General features: G+C 38.5%; 1 protein-coding gene across 2 annotated transcripts in view; it reads left to right on the forward strand.

Annotated features, from left to right (window-relative positions):
* KIT (KIT proto-oncogene, receptor tyrosine kinase) overlaps positions 1 to 18,277 on the forward strand; it is a 52,281-nt gene that overhangs the window by 18,325 nt on the left and 15,679 nt on the right. For both annotated transcript variants that reach the window (XM_075195742.1, XM_075195733.1), the window contains exons 2-11: positions 4,871 to 5,143; positions 7,288 to 7,569; positions 10,107 to 10,240; positions 13,423 to 13,582; positions 14,863 to 15,052; positions 16,087 to 16,202; positions 16,299 to 16,413; positions 17,614 to 17,795; positions 17,930 to 18,030; positions 18,143 to 18,269. In XM_075195742.1, the coding sequence (XP_075051843.1) occupies positions 4,960 to 5,143; positions 7,288 to 7,569; positions 10,107 to 10,240; positions 13,423 to 13,582; positions 14,863 to 15,052; positions 16,087 to 16,202; positions 16,299 to 16,413; positions 17,614 to 17,795; positions 17,930 to 18,030; positions 18,143 to 18,269 (1,591 nt within the window). In that variant the 5' untranslated portion in view covers positions 4,871 to 4,959. The remainder of the gene's footprint in view (positions 1 to 4,870; positions 5,144 to 7,287; positions 7,570 to 10,106; positions 10,241 to 13,422; positions 13,583 to 14,862; positions 15,053 to 16,086; positions 16,203 to 16,298; positions 16,414 to 17,613; positions 17,796 to 17,929; positions 18,031 to 18,142; positions 18,270 to 18,277) is intronic.

The raw sequence follows: 18,277 nt of genomic DNA on the forward strand, positions 1-18,277 counted from the left end.
ACCCCCCACTCAATACTTTTACCTTTGCTTTCTAGCTGGTCCATTGTGCAATATGACGTAGCACATGCCCTTGTGTTTCTAACTCCCATTGTCCTATAGATTGTAAGCTTGCGAGCAGGGTTCTCTTACCTCTCTGTCTGTATGTATTACCCAGTATTGTCTCATCAGTGTTTGTTCCCAATTGTAAAGCGCTACGGAATTTGCTGGCGCTATATAAATAAATGTTGATGATGATAATGATGTTGAAAATGTTTGGTTTTACTTCCTGATTACTTTGGCTATATCTTTTTTTTATTTGATGTGTATAGCACTTATTTTTGGCATCTTTGCCAGCAATAAAGTAAATTGAGTCTATATAATGAGGCATAAATTATTTTTAGAATGTCTCTTTGCTATGAATAGTTTACAGTATTCTTTCAAGGAGAACACATAGAGCAATGCATACATCTTGCACATAATCTGCTTTTGATGAACTAATTCTCTATTTTACTGAACATGTGAAATAAGCATGATACCCACTGACACTTTTTCTGTGCATTTTATGTAATTAGTGGATGTAAGTAAGTCTGTGCATTGTCTAGTAAGCTGGATTCATATCTTCTTGTCCTTAGGTCACCTAAAACTGAAACTGAAGTTTTAGGTCTCTTTCACTAACTGTGCTTTGCATGGTGTCATGATTTTATTAATTAGTTATATATTTTCTGTGGATTTGTTCCCAAAATCATGTCAGCCACTGAGATAGAGAACGAGGTCTGTTATTGGAGCATGACATTCAGGAAGAGAGACTATAGGCATGGTAGACACTAGACATGGGCAAATCAATTCAACCCATTCTAAAAGTCACTAAGCTTTCATAAACTCGCTGTTGGCGAATTCATTTGCATATCGATTTAGATTCACTGTATAAATACCACCCGCTGGAGGCTCAGGCCAGGCACTGTGCTTGGAACATAAGGAGGCTGGTTAGCAAACATCAACAAATGTCACACGTCCATAGATTTATAACAGGAGCTTTCAATGGATGCTCTCTGGACTTGTGAAGTGAACTGTGACCGTCACTGACCCTTGTGTACCACATGCCTTAGGCACATAGCTGTCTGTACAGTCAAGCAGTGGTGCCTGATTTACCATTTCATCATCATCATCATCATCATTTATTTATTTATATAGCGCCACTAATTCCGCAGCGCTGTACAGAGAACTCATACACATCAGTCCCTGCCCCATTGGAGCTTACAGTCTAAATTCCCTAATATAGACACACACAGACAGACAGAGACTAGGGTCAATTTTGATAGCAGCCAATTAACCTACCAGTATGTTTTTGGAGTGTGGGAGGAAACCGGAGCACCCGGAGGAAACCCACGCAAACACAGGGAGAACATACAAACTCCACACAGATAAGGCCATGGTCGGGAATCGAACTCATGACCCCAGCGCTGTGAGGCAGAAGTGCTAACCAGTAGGCCACTGTGCTACCATTTTTATATTTACCGTATTTCTCCATGTATATGACGCTCCACTGTATAAGACGCACCTATATAAATCATGTGAAAAAATTGAGGATAAACATTATCCTCAATTTTTTCACAGAGTAATTGTGCAGCTTATACAGAAGAGAGACAACGCTATAGTCAATTCTGCCTTACCCTGTCAGATGCTTCCTCTGTCCTGTAAAGTCTTCTGTCTTCTGTCCGTCTGATCCTGATGCTGGAAACCCGCTTAAGGTCCTCTTCGCGATGACCGGATGTCCTTTCAGGACCTTGACAAGGTCCTGATAGGAAAAACACCAAATGCAGAAACCGGAAGTGTGCGGTTCACGCACCACATCCGGTCATCGCGAAGAGGACCTTGAGCGACTTTCCAGCATCAGGATCAGACGGACAGAAGAAAGAAGACTTTACCGGACAGAGGAATCACCTGACAGGGTAAGTGCTACTACCCCTGTATAAGACGCATTCAGTTTTTAGACCCAAAATGTTGGGGAAAAAGGTGCGTCTTATACATGGGGAAATACACATCTTACATCCTACTTAGTTCGTTCTGCTGGCACATCTATTACAGTACAGTAGATTTGTAGTTTTTTTTCTGTACTTGTCAATACATATATAGGTGAATAAATACCCAAGCATTACATATACACACCTCTTCCCTTTGCGTTGTACCCACATCTTCTTCTTTTTCAGTTTTTTTGCATCTTGTTCACCTTCGAAGCAGCATGACCATCTTCCCCATTGTTTTTTTTATCTGTTTCCGTCTCATCAAGTCCAAATTATGCTCTATGTTTGTCCAGTGTTTTTATTATTTAGTTAGTTCAGCATTTTGCTTGCTGTTCAACTACACTTTATGTTTAATGCGTAATTTCCCTACTATATAGCGCTGCGGAGTAATGTGGCACTGTGTAAATTAATGATCATAATATATTGTGATGTTAGAGTATTTTTTACAGTGTACTGACTTATAAGACATTGTAAGTAATACATCTGTCTCCTCCCACTATCTCTGAAGATCTATAACAGAAAAGGCATCATGGAATTCTAAATCGTTATTAAAGTTATTATTGCTTACTATTTATTGCTTACTATTTAAAAATGGCTGCCGACATAGATGTGAGTGCTCTGGGAAAAATGGCTGCATGGACCGCATCAGTGCTTCGGGGTGGGGAAATTTGGGTAGGGTGATTTTTTTTCTCTTTTGTTTAAGAAAAAACATACATGATATTAGGCAAGGCTCAAAAGACTGAGCTAGTAAATACAGTACATGGATTTAAAAAACAAAAACAAAAAAAACTTTCCTCTAACCACTGCCAGTGTTCGAAAGTAGAGCTCCTCATTGCATGGACTTCAGGTTAAACTTCTTGTTCATGAAATCAGAAAAATAGTGCTTTGCATCTTATCGGTAGTGCACTGGTTCTGTGGATCCTTGTGCAGTTACATCATTGTTTTAACTACCACGGACATCTTGCATGTTCAGCTCAGTCCTAGTTAGATTTTCTTTACATTATTCCATTTTGTCCTTGAATAGTTTTCAGTAATGACACAGCACAGAGTAGCCGGGAGTCCACAGAACTGCTGAATTAATTTGTTGTTGAGTATTATATTACAGTATATTATAATGTGCTTTTACAAAGTGGGACCATGCGCCCATGGCGACTTCTGATATAACTCTATAAGCAGTGGTCAAATTGACATATATATATATATATATATATATATATATATATATATATATATATATATATATAAAATCATGTGTACAATAGAGTCAATTAGAAGCATTGTGTAATCTAAATAAAGTAATTTTTATTAGGCAAATAATAAAAATAATGCAGTCTTTTATAAGTCTTGTATATTTCTACCATTATGCAATTATGGGCAGCACAGTGGCCTAGTGGTTAGCACTTCTGCCTTGCAGCACTGGGGTCATGAGTTCGATTCCCGACCATGGCCTTATCTGTGTGGAGTTTGTATGTTCTCCCTGTGTTTGCGTGGGTTTCCTCCGGGTGCTCCGGTTTCCTCCCACACTCCAAAAACATACTGGTAGGTTAATTGGCTGCTATCAAAATTGACCCTAGTCTGTGCGTCTGTCTGTCTGTCTATGTCTTTATCTGTGTGTGAGTATGTGTCTATATTAGGGAATTTAGACTGTAAGCCCCAATGGGGCAGGGACTGATGTGAATGAGTTCTCTGTACAGCGCTGCGTAATTAGTGGCGCTATATAAATAAATGGTGATGATGATGATGATATGTTGCCAGATTATTGTGGTACTGTGCTAAATACTTTAGTATATCTGTTACTTTTAACTTTTTTGTGGATAATTTTGCTTTCTAAAATGTAAAGTTATCAGTACAGCAGTGGTTCCCAAACTGTGTGCCAGCTCCCTGGGGTGCCTCGGCAATCTCACAGGGGTGCCTCTGCCAGGGCCAGTGGTAAGCAAGGCAGGGAGTACTTGGTAATTATTTTGGCTTAGGGGTGCCTTGAAAAAATTATGGAGGCCCTAAGGGTGCCTTGAACTAAAAAAGTTTGGAATCCACTGCAGTACAGTCTAATTCAAAATTAAAGGTTTTGTGGACTTGAAGTGGCAATCCCCTCTTCAAATAGGTGTGTAAATAAGGTGTGTTTATTTTAGCATAAAGTACTGATTACCTGTAAGAAGAGAGATTGTTTTTGTCCATTGATCTTTTCAGTCCTGATTGTCGCTGCTACTAACTGTTTACAGTTTGCTCAATGTCATGTGATTGCAATGTTGAGAATATGTTTGGCTTAAAATATTGCCAATGTCAACCTCTCTGGTCACTATCTGTAGATTCTTGTAATTTAATTAAATTAATAAACTTAAAATGGTTTTATTTTTAGGAGCTATCAGAGCCTTCAGAAACCCCTCTCTGCTACACTATCATCATCATCACCATTTATTTATATAGCGCCACTGATTCCGCAGAGCTGTACAGAGAACTCATTCACATCAGTCCCTGCCCCATTGGAGCTTACAGTCTAAATTCCCTAACATACACACACACACACAAACAGACAGAGAGAGGTAGACTAGGGTAAATTTTTACACTATGGAAGATGCATTTATCCCGGGGACATGCTAGAGCTACATATGGCTAAATCTTCATCTCACCAAAAGGGGGAACCTCAGTAGTGTAAGGCAGGTAGAAGCCATAAGGCCACACCACCTCCCCGAGATCTCCAGGAAAGGCCAGTTAAGACCCCAGCCTACGTCGAGAACTATACAGCTCCAGCCTAGGTCTAGAACTGTAAAGTCGAAGTTAGTTTTAGATATAGGCAGGAAATTGTTGTAAGAGGTTGGTTACATGTCTTTTACAACATTTAATGATCATAGTGTTTTATCTTTGTTTTGTAGCTGATTCACTTCCCTTGATCTTTGGTGCTGCAAATCTCACGTTCGCGAAAGCTGGAGGTACTTTAGAGGTGTCATGCAAGGATACTGGGATGGTTGAATGGTATTATCAAAAGCCGGGGTATGACAAGAAAGCAAACAAAGCTAAGAACGGGAATCGCTCTGGTGACCAGCTCATGCTTAATTTCAAAAATATGAACTGCAGACATTCCGGGAAGTATACGTGCATCAATGTAAATACTGAAAAGAGCACCTCCTTTTATCTTTTTGTGCAAGGTAAGTGCAATATTTATACAGGGAATCAGGGAGGTCTAATGAACAGGACAATAAAATATTAATAACTGTAAATGTAGATATGGATATGGAGTCATCTAAAAACATAAATTCAAGCTTCAATTGGCTAATAAATGTGTAATTCATAAACTAAGTATAAAACGTTTAGGTTCTGTACTGCTGGTTGGTGACAGGTGTACGCAGGCTTCCTCCAGAGCAGAAATATTAAATGTGTTTTTGAAACTATTATGAAAGACTATAAATGTGCTACATTTTCCTCCACTGCACAACCCTTTACCGGATGTAATTGCAATGTCGGCAAGTAAAAGGTCAGAATGTCAACATGTTCATTAGGTCGACACAGTTAAAAGGTAGTCATGTAAAATGTCTTCAGGCTGTCAAACTACTGACATAAAGCAATGCAGGAAAAAATAAAAAACATGGTGTGTCCCCCCCCCCTCCGAAGAGCTTAACCAGCCCTAGTGCTGGTACTGGCAAAATTGGGGTAACAAAAAGTGCGGGGTCCCCCTAATTTTACTATTGCCAGCACTAGGTATTGCCAGCCTGTGATGGTGGCACCATAGCAAGTAACCACCATAGTGTGGGGTTCCACTGCCAAAATACCAAACCAGGTTGGTCAGCGCGGGGCTGAATTCAGGTCCCAGCATGCCCAGGTTGCCATTAAGTGTATGGGCATGCTGGCACTTGTAGTACTAAACGCACCAGCATAAACATGGCTGCCATTGCATGCTAGCACTTGGGGAACCAGATGTGCCAGCATGCCCTGGCACCCAGGGCCCGCTGGAACCTGTAGTGCGCCAAGAAAAAAAGAAATAAAATACAGACACCAGTATAAACAGTATTTTAATTCAAATAAAAACACCCCTACACAACCCTTATTTATCCTCTTTATTTCTCACCTGCTTCCAAGGTCTTCATCTGTAATACATCCATCATCATCATCATCATCATTTATTTATATAGCGCCACTAATTCCGCAGCGCTGTACAGAGAACTCATTCACATCAGTCCCTGCCCCATTGGAGCTTACAGTCTAAATTCCCTAATATAGACACACTCACACAAAGACAGACAAAGAGGGAGACACTAGGGTCAATTTTTGATTGCAGCCAATTAACCTACCAGTATGTTTTTGGAGTGTGGGAGGAAACCGGAGCACCCATGGATAATTAGCAAAATAAAAAACCCTCATTGACGGTGTAAGACTAACCCTGAAGAGATCCCGGCGCATGGTGAGCTCTTACAGGGTTGGTCCCATTTATAATATGGGGAATTCCCACGGCTTGAACTAGGCACTTGAGTTCAAGTTGTGGGAAATCCCCATGTTATAAATATGACTAATATGTAATGTAGACATTTTACATGTAGACCTTTTAACTGTGGCGACATTATGACTGTCGACCCTTTGGTGTAGACATTGTGACTGATGACATTTTAACTGTCGACTTTTCATAGCCAACCCACCTTTAATATGGCTGTCTATTTGCTGAGCAGTTCCATTATTAGACTTTTCCAGGGCAGGATATTTATGTGTATGTGCTTGGCCCTGTTAATGTATGGGCTGGTGGGTTCTCAGGTAATTTTTATACATGATCTACGTTCTTCTTTCTTTGCCCTGCATTATTAGTATATAAATGAATATGCTCACAATTATAGTGATTTTATAATAACTACTATTATAAGTACTATGCTACTCGCAGCCATTGGGATAGCTAGCCATTATCTTACAAGACATACTATTGCAGTCTTGTTCCTCGCCTCCTCTTTTTTAACCACTTCTCACTCCTGTCTATAAGACTTCATGCCGCTATTCACCAATGGAATTTCCTACCATGTCCGGTCAGAGACTCTTCCACCTTCAAAATCTTAAAATGCTCTGTGAAAACCTAGTTCTATATTAGAGCTTACCCAACTCCCACCAATACTACTCACACTGATAAGAATGTGAGTTCTCTCACAAATAGGTCTCTACCCTTTGTTTCCATCTCTGCATTTATTCTACCTACCTTGTATATATCTGTTTTATGTAGGTCCCCTTTACCCCACTGTTTGGCGTAGCGGAGCACTGTGGCGCCTTACAAATCAACAACAATAATAATAATAATGATATTTGTATTTTATTTCAGATTTAAACAAACCATTCTGCTCCTCTTCATCATACTTTGATGTGAAAGAAGGGTATGATGCTTCTGGTCTCTGTCTTCTCTCTGATCCGACTGTGACTGACTATGCTATTAAGCGGTGTGGTCTCTCTAACTTGCCCAAGGGTTTCATGTACGAAAAAGATATTGAGAACGGCATCACCATAAAAAACGTTCAGACGGATTTCAATGGTTGCTATTACTGCACAGCAAATCAAAATGGGATTGTCAAGGCCACCAGTGAGTTCACATTGATGGTATCACCAGGTGAGTAGGAGATACTTTCGGACATGATTTCTCTGTTGCCTGACTTACTCGTACTTTAGGACTCGGATGGAAGAATCCACATTAGCTTTTTCAATGCAGTGCATTGTTGACTTGATTTGAAACCACTTTACCGAATCGTGGCATTCTATAACTGAGTAAGGGGAGGATGGCATACCTTTGGTGAAAGATGATCTTCAGCTATCTCTCTGCCACTAGATACACAACTGCTATGTACCAGCTATGCCACCTGAAATACCTGGGTTGTCCTGGGCACAACTGCTCAAACATGTGACCTGTTTACTGGGGGAGAAACTAAGACCTTCAAAACCTTGCTACCCCTGTAATAATATCTCAGTTCAAGGGGTTCTGAGTTATATATTTATTTACACATTTTCAATTTCTACAAATATAAAATAGAATTGAAAAAGTGACTCACAAACTCTCCGTTTTCTAAGGTTTGTTAATAAGTGACCAGTGTGCTTACTCGAACGATTGTCCATTCAGTAGAATTCTTGTTTGCTATTTATTTTCGAACCACCATTTAATCAGGGTTTCCTGTAGATTGCTGTTTCTCACTAGATAGTTTTGAATATTTTATTATTTCACACACATGTCCTATTTTAAGCACAATACCCTTTCAAAATAGTCTTAAAAAAAAGAAATGTTATTTGTAGTAGGAGATATCAATGCAAATGACAGGTAACGTGCTTCTAAATGTAATGAGCCACTCTACTCCCAAGCCACCAGCAAAATGACTTTTCTTATCATTTACTAAATGAAGTCATGATGCTCAGCTTCAGCTGTGATACTGTATTACCCATTAACACGTGACCCCCAGCTACTAATGATGCTAAATTCTTCCCAGGAGTATAACACACTCTCCCCATCTAGTAATAGAAATAAAGTTATCTTTCTAGGCAATGCTAGCTCAGCACAAGTGAAGAGAGAGACATGGATTTTAATTAATGGGAGGCATTTTGCTGCTCCCAAAACCAATTTATTTAATGATTTTTTGTTTTCAGGGTAATTTCCTCACAGCAGACAAATACAACACTCAATAGGCAGAAATGACCAAATATACCTACAGATAATCTATTTATTCTGCACCCTTTTTGGTTTAAAATCCAGTAAAAGTCTAAAATGACAAATAAGTCTAAAAAAGCATGCCATCTGCAAGTAAAATAAGGCAAAACACACAAGACAATTTCCAATTGACTGCACTGTATTATTCTGTTAAACAGTTTGTGTGTGGTGGACCTTCCATGAAAAACCATAACTGTGCCATAATATACACTATTAACTTGAGAAAAGAAAATTAAACTTGTCATTATCTGACCAAATAAGTCCAGTCCTATACACTGTACACACAGTTTAAATTTTATATGATAAAATACTTTACTATACACGTGCAGTGATATACAGAAATATAAGCAATATGAATACAAAGTACATTATCTAGGTACCGTTTGTGGTGTAATCGGGGAAATGGTTCTATTGTAATGCAATATGCAATGCGGGGACTGTGACACTTAGAAGTACGAGGATTCCGTGTTTATGTAAAAATGCTTTTAGGTAAATATTTGACCAATGTGGTTTACAGTAATTTATGTATCTGGTTTTATTTTCGTATGTATCTGGTATATTGTAAGGAGCGGGGAAAGCAGTTTTTTTTATTAATTTTTGATATTATATATAGTCATATACTAATGTGTTACATTATGTATGCAACGAAGGCATATGCACTCCTGCTGTGGGTATTTATAGAGACACCTATAGTATGTTATCCTACACTCCATTAAACATTTTGAGGCTCTCCCTGTCAGTAATCACAGATAAAGCAGGCTGCACTCTTGGCCCTCCCTTCCTGTGTTTTAAGTCAGTACCATGAATAGTGACAGTGAGGAGATTACTATTTTGAGGTCTGGTATTGCTATATCCACCTGCCGGTGAGCACAGTGCAGAGAATCATACCGCAGGCAGCTATATAACTGCCCATGAGAACTGCCCTTTGTGTTTTATCCGACCCCCTACATTTCACTGCAAACCAATACACTACAGTCTCTTCGTAGACCCTAGTCTTTTTTTTTATCTCATCAGTTTTGGCCAACAGTAAAATGCTAAAAGAGTGTAACGTAAACTGAAATAGTCTTCAAAGTTTACATCGTTATTAATGAGGCTTTCTGCAGGTTTTGTTTATTTTACTCTCAGGGGTTAGATTTACTAAAACGTCTAAAAAAGAAAAGTGTACTAGATAAATTATCGGTGGAATCTGATTGGTTGTTATTGGCAACACCTCCATGTTCCATGTTTAGAAGTTTTTAGTAAATCTACCACATAGGATAACGTGATGTGGCATAAAGTGAGCTAATAGATTATCATTGCTGCAGTTATCCAAAACAATGCTTTTACTTCAGTAATCTTTTTATTCAAATATAGTTATTTTAAAAAATAAAATGGTTTATACGTTTAGTGGTACCTTCTATCAAGAGCATCATTTTGAAGTCTAACGTTTTGTTTTATGTATAACTCTTTTTCAGTTCACAAAAAGTTACCTGTGGCTTTTGTAACAAAATCCAGACTACTTGTCAAGACAGGGGAACCGTTTGAGGTGACCTGTGCGGTGAAGGATGTTAACACGGTACAGGTCAGCTGGATAAATGCAGCCTATATGGTAGGTCATGACGTTGCTTCATACTATCAAAAGCTCAAAATTGGATGTGACATTTGCCACAACATATCAATCACTTTGCATTTTCGACAACAACCCATGCTGTATTACAAATGAAAACACTTCTTTGAATAATGGCCTTCAAACAGTGCTAAATTATTAAAACGTGGTTGTGCCGCTTACGTATTAATTTGCTGTTTTGGTCACATAAAAGCTTTTGTGATTTAAAAGGCTTCTGTAATGGAGGGAAGGACTGCAGTGTGGTAACAGCTGGTGCATTATGAACAGAAGTCTGTAGATGTAGTGGTGGGCACATTGGAGTGTATTCACATTTTATGGGAAGTAACACTCTTTTATCATGAAGCGAAGTCTTTGTAGTTCCTGGTAACCTTAGGAAATATATTTATGCAAAATTAAAAAAGTTGTACTGTCTGCAAGTAATTACTATTGAAATATCTCACACAAATCAACATCTGGCAACCATGTTATATGTGGGAAGATAGATATATTTACTAAACTGCGAGTTTGAAAAAGTGGAGATGTTTCTTATAGCAACCAATCAGATTTTAGTTATCATTTATTTAGTACAATCTACAAAGTGATAGCTAGAATCTGATTGGTTGCTATAGGCAACATCTCCATTTTTTCAAACCTGCAGTTTAGTAAATATACCCCTTAGTATCTGGATTTCTATCAGTTTTCTAGACACTCTTCTCACTTTGTGCAAAGCTACAGAATTAGTTGGACCATTACAATTGCTTGTAATATGTACGGAATATTAAGCTTAGGCTTATACTACAGTTCCTTTATAGTTAAAGTAAATATCAAAATTATATTTAGAACCTCTGTGGTATTTGTGTGAAAGAAATGTAAATTCCACAAAAATTAAATGCCCTCTAACATCTATAATTATGTTACAGAACCTATTTTAGTTTGTTGCTGTCTTAATTTCTTATTTAATGTAAAAGACTTTTTACTTTATATGAGTTAGTAATGAAGTAACTGCATTTGTGGGAGACATGTTCGAAATCTAAAGTTATAGGCGAGATAGAAACATAAACCTTTCCTTCAACTATATTTATCCAGCTAACTAGAGGACATGGTATTGTTGTTTAGCTATAGGCATTTCAAGAAAAACTAGTCCGCGTGCAGTGTGTTCCCATATACCTGTTACTATGGCCATCTCCGTTTACAGCATTATGGTAACAGTGTTATTATTGAAAGGTCGTGTTCTTATAAGTATTGTGGAGATCTTTATTCCATTGTCCTAACAGTCTGCTTCTAGGAATACATAACCTGCTCTGCCAAGGGGTCAGCGACCCATGTGCAAATAGAGCAGGTAGGGCTTGTATTTTTTAAGATCCTTAACCTTGGAATTACATTGTAGCAGTCCAAACCATAAACACTGCATATTAAGATGTGCGGCATTATATTCTCCTGGAAAAAGAATTACAATTTACATAGGATAGTTTACCAACTAATCACAGCGTATTGCAAATATTGTTTTTAATAGTTTATTTATGCAAATATATATTAGTGAAGATATTTAAAGCCCATATACAATGTTAAGAAAAATATTGCCGTTGTGAATGCTTTTATAAACAATTATAATTAGTAACAACAAAAGGAAGAAGTCTTCAAAATATGAGGAAGGTGTACAGTGCCGATGTTAGCAGGAGAAGTGTACAAGGCTTCAGTGTGCCGGTGACATGGGTTATATTTATAAACATATTTATATATTTTTACTTGAGGCACAAGGATGAACAATACAGAAAGTTGTCAGTTTATGATGTCGCTGGAATGGCTACCTCGGAATATAGAGGGTAAAGCTATTGGGTGTGAAGAAGACATTGAGTGATATATTTAATATATGGGTGGAAAAAACCCAACACCAGAGATTTCAATTAAATAATGGGTCATGCCCAGCTTCAAATTTATTTAACTTGTAATGTCATTTTATCATGAATACATGGTAGATGCCATAAAGAAAGCTGTGGGTAGTGTGTGACATTAATAAGTCTAACAGATGATTGATTCTGACACTGATAGCAATTATCTAATCCAATGCAACCTATTCCTAGGGGTATATTTACTAAACGCGGGTTTGAAAAGTGGGAGATGTTGCCTATAGCAACCAATCTTTATTCTAGCTGTCATTTTGTAGAATGTACTAAATAAATGATAACTAGGGGCCTGATTCATTAAGGATCTTAACTTGAGAAACTTCTTATTTCAGTCTCCTGGAACAAAACCATGTTACAATGCAAGGGGTGCAAATTAGTATTCTGTTTTGCACATAAGTTAAATACTGACTGTTTTTTTCATGTAGCACACAAATGCTTGATAGCTTATTTGTACACTGAAGTTTAAAGTTGATATTTGTGTGCTACATGAAAAAAACAGTCAGTATTTAACTTATGAGCAAAACAGAATACTAATTTGCACCCCTTGCATTGTAACATGGTTTTGTTCTAGGAGACTGAAATAAGAAGTTTCTCAAGTTAAGATCCTTAATGAATCAGGCCCTAGAATCTGATTGACTGCTATAGGCAACATCTAAACTTTTTCAAACCTGCAGTTTAATGAATATACCCCCTAAAGTTATTTTTCTGGTCATGATTGGCAACTTTTCTATTATGATTATAATTATTCTAGCTGTGTTATCATGACTGCCGTATACTGCACCATAATCATTTGTCTCTCACCTTCCCTGCCCTTATTAGCATATTCTCTTTGACATCTTAAAAAAACTAAGCAGTATTTGGGGAATCTTAAGACCCCCCCCCCCACTCCCTTCCTCTTTTATAGAAATCCCTGCAGCATCGAACTCCATTTCCTATCTGTCATTTCATTACGTTTCTTTTGTCTGCACATAAAGATATGACCACCCAGTATTGCGCAATTAGCATATTTTAATGAAGCTGGAAAAGGTGAATTTACAATCAGCTACATCGCAATAATAAACTGTTCTTCTGAATTGATTCGCCATTCAGCGTTTGCATTGTTGTATTTATCAATTAATCTGTCATTACCCAATTCTAAGAAAAATGTTTGCGTTAGAGAGTTTGGCAGGCAGAGACTTTTCAACTATTTCTTTAGATGTTTTCTAGTTTGACATGATGTGATCCTGATTAAGGTGAAGGAGTTCTTTTGTCATGTTGGTCAATTCTGTAATTTCTCTGCAGACGGTCACAGAAAAAAGCAAGTATATTAACAATGTCAACTTCGAACGGAACATCACTCTCAGCAGCAGCTCAGTTCAGTTTAATGAGTCTGGGACGTACGTCTGTCAAGCAAAGAATGACATTGGCGTAGTGAATGTCACGTTCACATTAGATGTTCTTGGTAAGTAGCAGCGTGGCACAGCAACAAAATGATTGCTATGTTTTATAATAGCAGAGTGGTGGGAATTTTTCATCTTTCTCTAAATGAAATAAACCAAGTGTGTTTGGTTTGCTGAACTAAACTGAAGTATGTTTTTCCCAATGCTAAAGATGGGTGCACACTACAGAAATTTCAACCAACTTTTTATGCCGAGCGATTTTACATGTGATCGATGGTCCGATCGCTCGGTCCATGGACTGCATACACACTAGCCTTGTTTGGGACAATAAAGGGAACTTTGTGACTTTTTACAGCCATGTTGTCGTGAGCAATGACTGTAATTTCGTACTCACTGTTGTGGATCGGTCGGAAGTTTATACACACCACACAGCGGAAACGAGATTGGAATGAAAATATTAAACGGTACGACCAACCAAATGAGGTGACAATCGTCCATTTGGGCAGACGTTCGACCATCGTGTCACTGCACACACTGACCCGGCTTTTGAACGAGCGGTCGTATGTCGGCTGATTCAGCCGATTATTGGAAGAAAACCGTGTAGTGTGTACCCAACTTTAGTTTGTTTTCTGTTTCCATTGTCTTATTGGAACACAAACATTTAGTGAATTTGTGTTGCTCCAGTAGTGGGAGTATATCTGTCATGCAGGACTAGTATGCTAAAGCTGAACATTCTTCATCATCTAGACCTTTCAGTTGAAGCAATAATTTAAGAATTGTACACCCTGATAACTGTGTAAGGAGTTTGTTTTGTTTCTTTAGAACATTGCTATGAAGGTCAGGCCCGAAATAGAATTGTTGCCCCATTGCTCCCTCATACATACTAACCCCATAGCTCTCCATGTTCCCAAACCCCACTATATCCAATCTGTATGAAACAAATAGTGGAAATTGTTTAGCTCTTTTTCAGCCCATTATTACAGGTTTATAGTAGGTAATACAAAATTGATATACAGAATGAGAACGAATTTTTATTATTTAATTAAGTGTTGTCTCTGTACTTCTGCCCTACTAGCCTGTGGCCTTATAACCCTTCCAGAAACCCAGACGCGATGAAGTTATGTGTGTCTTCTGTATGGCGTCCTCAAATTAATGGACAGTATAAAACGATGAAGATTAAAGACTTGCCTAATAAAATTATGTTTTTTCAACTTTTGGCTTTCAGCTTAGAATTGCAGTTCCTAGTATGCTGTCATCTTATTTGTGTGCTTTATGAAGTAGTTCTGCCTTTACAAGATTGTTCAGATTGTAAATGTATAAATATTGTTATTTTTGTGGTTAGAAATGGGATACATCAGTCTGGCTGTCACCGAGAACACAACAGTTGATGTGACTGCTGGAGAAAACCTTGTCTTGAGGGTTTACATTGATGCATACCCCCGACCAGATGAAAAATCATGGACTTACATGAATGAAACCATGCTTAACACTTCTGGTCATTTTGTAGAGTCACGAGATGAAGGCAACAACAGGTAAAACAATCATTGTTGTTTTTTCTCCTTTTGGTAGTAAATCGAAACGGTAACATATATAATATACTCTGTTCTAAAAAAGCACTAATCTTGCAAATGTCAAAGATTACAATAACGTTAAAGCAAGATGAGATATAGTCTGTTCAACACTGCACACTGTACATATAACTATACTACACAAGTGATGCTAATTAATATATGTGTAAACTGCTGTATAAAGAGTGAGTTCCAATGTCATCACTTGACTGTTCATTAGGAAAACGCACCCCCTAATGTAAATTATTAAAGATATTAAAAGTCACCTCGGATTTCTGTGACCTATATAAGAGCAATCTGCCTATAGCCTCCTGCCAGAGAATTCCTTGCTGACTTCTACTATCCATCTATTTTGCAGTAGGTAGTACATTAAGCCAGGGTTTCACAAACCCAGTCCTCAGGGCTCCCCAACAGTGCAGGTTTTCTGGATCACATGTGACATAATTAGGACCACCTGTGGATCTGTTACAATGTGTCAGTCAGTAATGAATACACCTGTGTTCCAGCAAGGAGATATGGAAAACCTGCACTGTTGGGGAGCCCTGAGGACTGGGTTTTGGAAACCCTGCATTAAGCCATATATCTTCCTCTGTGCGAACTGCAAGCAAAATAGAGGGTAGACCATATACATCTTTCCTGCTTGTTTTGAGCGGGCTCCTTTCTACTATTTGGTTCTCTCTGCTTTTTATTTGTCCTTCTAGTTTGCTATTGTGCAGCATTACGGAATATACATGTGCTATATGAATAAATGTTGATTATTATGAATGAAAATGAATTTGCTGTAATGTACAGTTGTTATATCTTTCAGTGTTGCTCGGGTGTTTTTACATTTAAAAAGCTAATATAACCCATCCAGCCAAATTTCCAAAGGTTAATGGCAGAATAATTGCATATTGCTTAACCTCTAGTTCCAGACTCATGCTTGAAATTTGGATCGTGCAGTACCCAGTCCTGCTTAGTGGCTGTAATATATAAAGTTTTCTTTCTTTGAATTATAGGTATGTTAGCGAACTCCATCTGATCCGCCTGAAAGGGAACGAGAAAGGAACTTATACGTTTTACTCCTCCAATTTCGATGCCAACTCATCCGTCAGCTTCAACGTATTTGTCAAGAGTAAGTTTTGTTTTTTTTAATTATTTCACATGGATGAGGACAGTTGTGTTATCCTGACCATTTTAAACACTGGTTTTCTTTTTATTTTCTCTCTAGCCAAACCAGAAATCCTAATAGCAGAGAAAGTTAGTAATGACGTGCTACAGTGTGTTGCGGCCGGGTTCCCTCTGCCCTCCATCGAATGGTCCTTCTGTCCGGGATCGGAGCTAAGGTAATGATCATCATTTAGTGCAGTCACAGGTTGCTTAAAGGGGTTCTCCACACACAACTATTTGTCATGTGTAGTGGGGGCCATTTAGTACAAATGTTTGATACATACCATCCAGACGCCAGCCTTCTGCTGCTTACTCGTAGCTCTGCTTGTCATCATGGAGAGATACTGGGAGGGTTTGCTGATGTAAGCCCCAATGGGGCAGGGACTGATGTGAATGAGTTCTCTGTACAGCGCTGCGGAATTAGTGGCGCTATATAAATAAATGGTGATGATGATGATAGGCAGTGATTTGTGTCTATCAGCCACTTGCTATTACTGTGCTATTACTAAAAGCATTTTCTTCATATAAATGCTCCTTGTACACTACATATAAAAACAGATTTAGGTGGCAAACTCATATAAACATGCTTAAAAATTATCAGATTTCTTAGGTATGGGGAGAAAGCAGCAAACACATCATATGAATACAGCAATGAGCAGTGTTCTCCCCAGCCGAGTGGCATTAAGAAGTAGCCGGGTGGGGGCAGTTGTAATACTTTGCAGTAATATGGAATCAATGTTGAAGGTTATTACCCACAGCTGCCAGGACTGGTCAGACTGGTGGTCAGTGGTCTAACATAGTGCCAGTTCTAATAGGAGAAACAATGGTTTATTCTATTATAATTGGACTCTGGTGGGCTCCGAGCCGGATGGCAAGTACAAACAGCCTGGTGGATCACCCGGGTAATAGGTGCTGGGGAGAGCACTGCATGAGGTAGCTGAAGACACATTTTGTGGGTCAATCTCTTCAAATATCTTAAATAATAGTATTTTGGGATGCACAATAAATATTTTTTAGAAGCAGACTGCGTGGAATCCCGACTGCTCCTAACTGACAGCCAGACATTGTTTCTGCCTACGTGTTCATGCATTATTGACAGAGGATCTGTTTAAGTCCTGTACTGAGATACTGTGTGTACAATTACCAGTGTGTCACCCAGCACTATTGGAGTAACACGCTAAACTGTTGTTCATGTAACAATATCTATGAACTAACCCCTGTTGGGACCTATAAAATGAGGTGCAGTGGCAGAAGAATGGTGTTTTGTTTTCCACTACTGGTGTTCCTGCAGCTGCAAATTGTTCCATTGACGATGTTACTACAGGAATTGCATCTTGGTTCATAAAAAGAAGTATGACGTGACATTGTTATTGCAGGTGTACAGGTCTCCCAATGCCGCCATCCGACATAAAGTACAGCCAGGAGAATTCATCTCTTGGACGGATGGTTGTAGAAAGCTACATTGACGTGAGTTCCATTAAGAAAAATGGCACCATACAATGCATTGCCTCCAATGGTGTGGACAGCACTTCATCTCCTTTCAGCTTCGCCATCAAAGGTAAAAAAACCAAACAAAAGAAATTAAAGAAATAGGTGGAACAAATTCACTACAACTTTATTTAGTGTATTCAGGTACTTGTTATGAGTTGACATGAAGAGAATTATTATGTATTATTCCCTTGTTTCTCATAGAAAAGCCACACACTTTATTCACTCCTCTGCTGATCGGGTTCATAGTGGCGGCTGCTGTCATGTGTGTTGCTGTGACCGTCCTTATGTACAAGTACATGCAGGTATGGTGAGCCTAGCGCACTGATTGGTCATCCTTTGCCTGGCACTGTGCCAGTCGCATTACTTCTATTGCTGTTGTATTTTTTATTTACTCCATTTTTTTTGCCTTAACAGAAACCAAAGTATGAAATACAGTGGAAAGTAGTAGAAGAAATCAATGGAAATAATTACGTTTATATTGACCCTACACAGCTTCCTTACGACAACAAATGGGAATTCCCTAGAGACAGGCTGTGCTTTGGTTAGTGT

Source organism: Mixophyes fleayi, chromosome 1 (assembly GCF_038048845.1).
Source record: "Mixophyes fleayi isolate aMixFle1 chromosome 1, aMixFle1.hap1, whole genome shotgun sequence".
Taxonomy (NCBI): Eukaryota; Metazoa; Chordata; class Amphibia; order Anura; family Limnodynastidae; genus Mixophyes; species Mixophyes fleayi.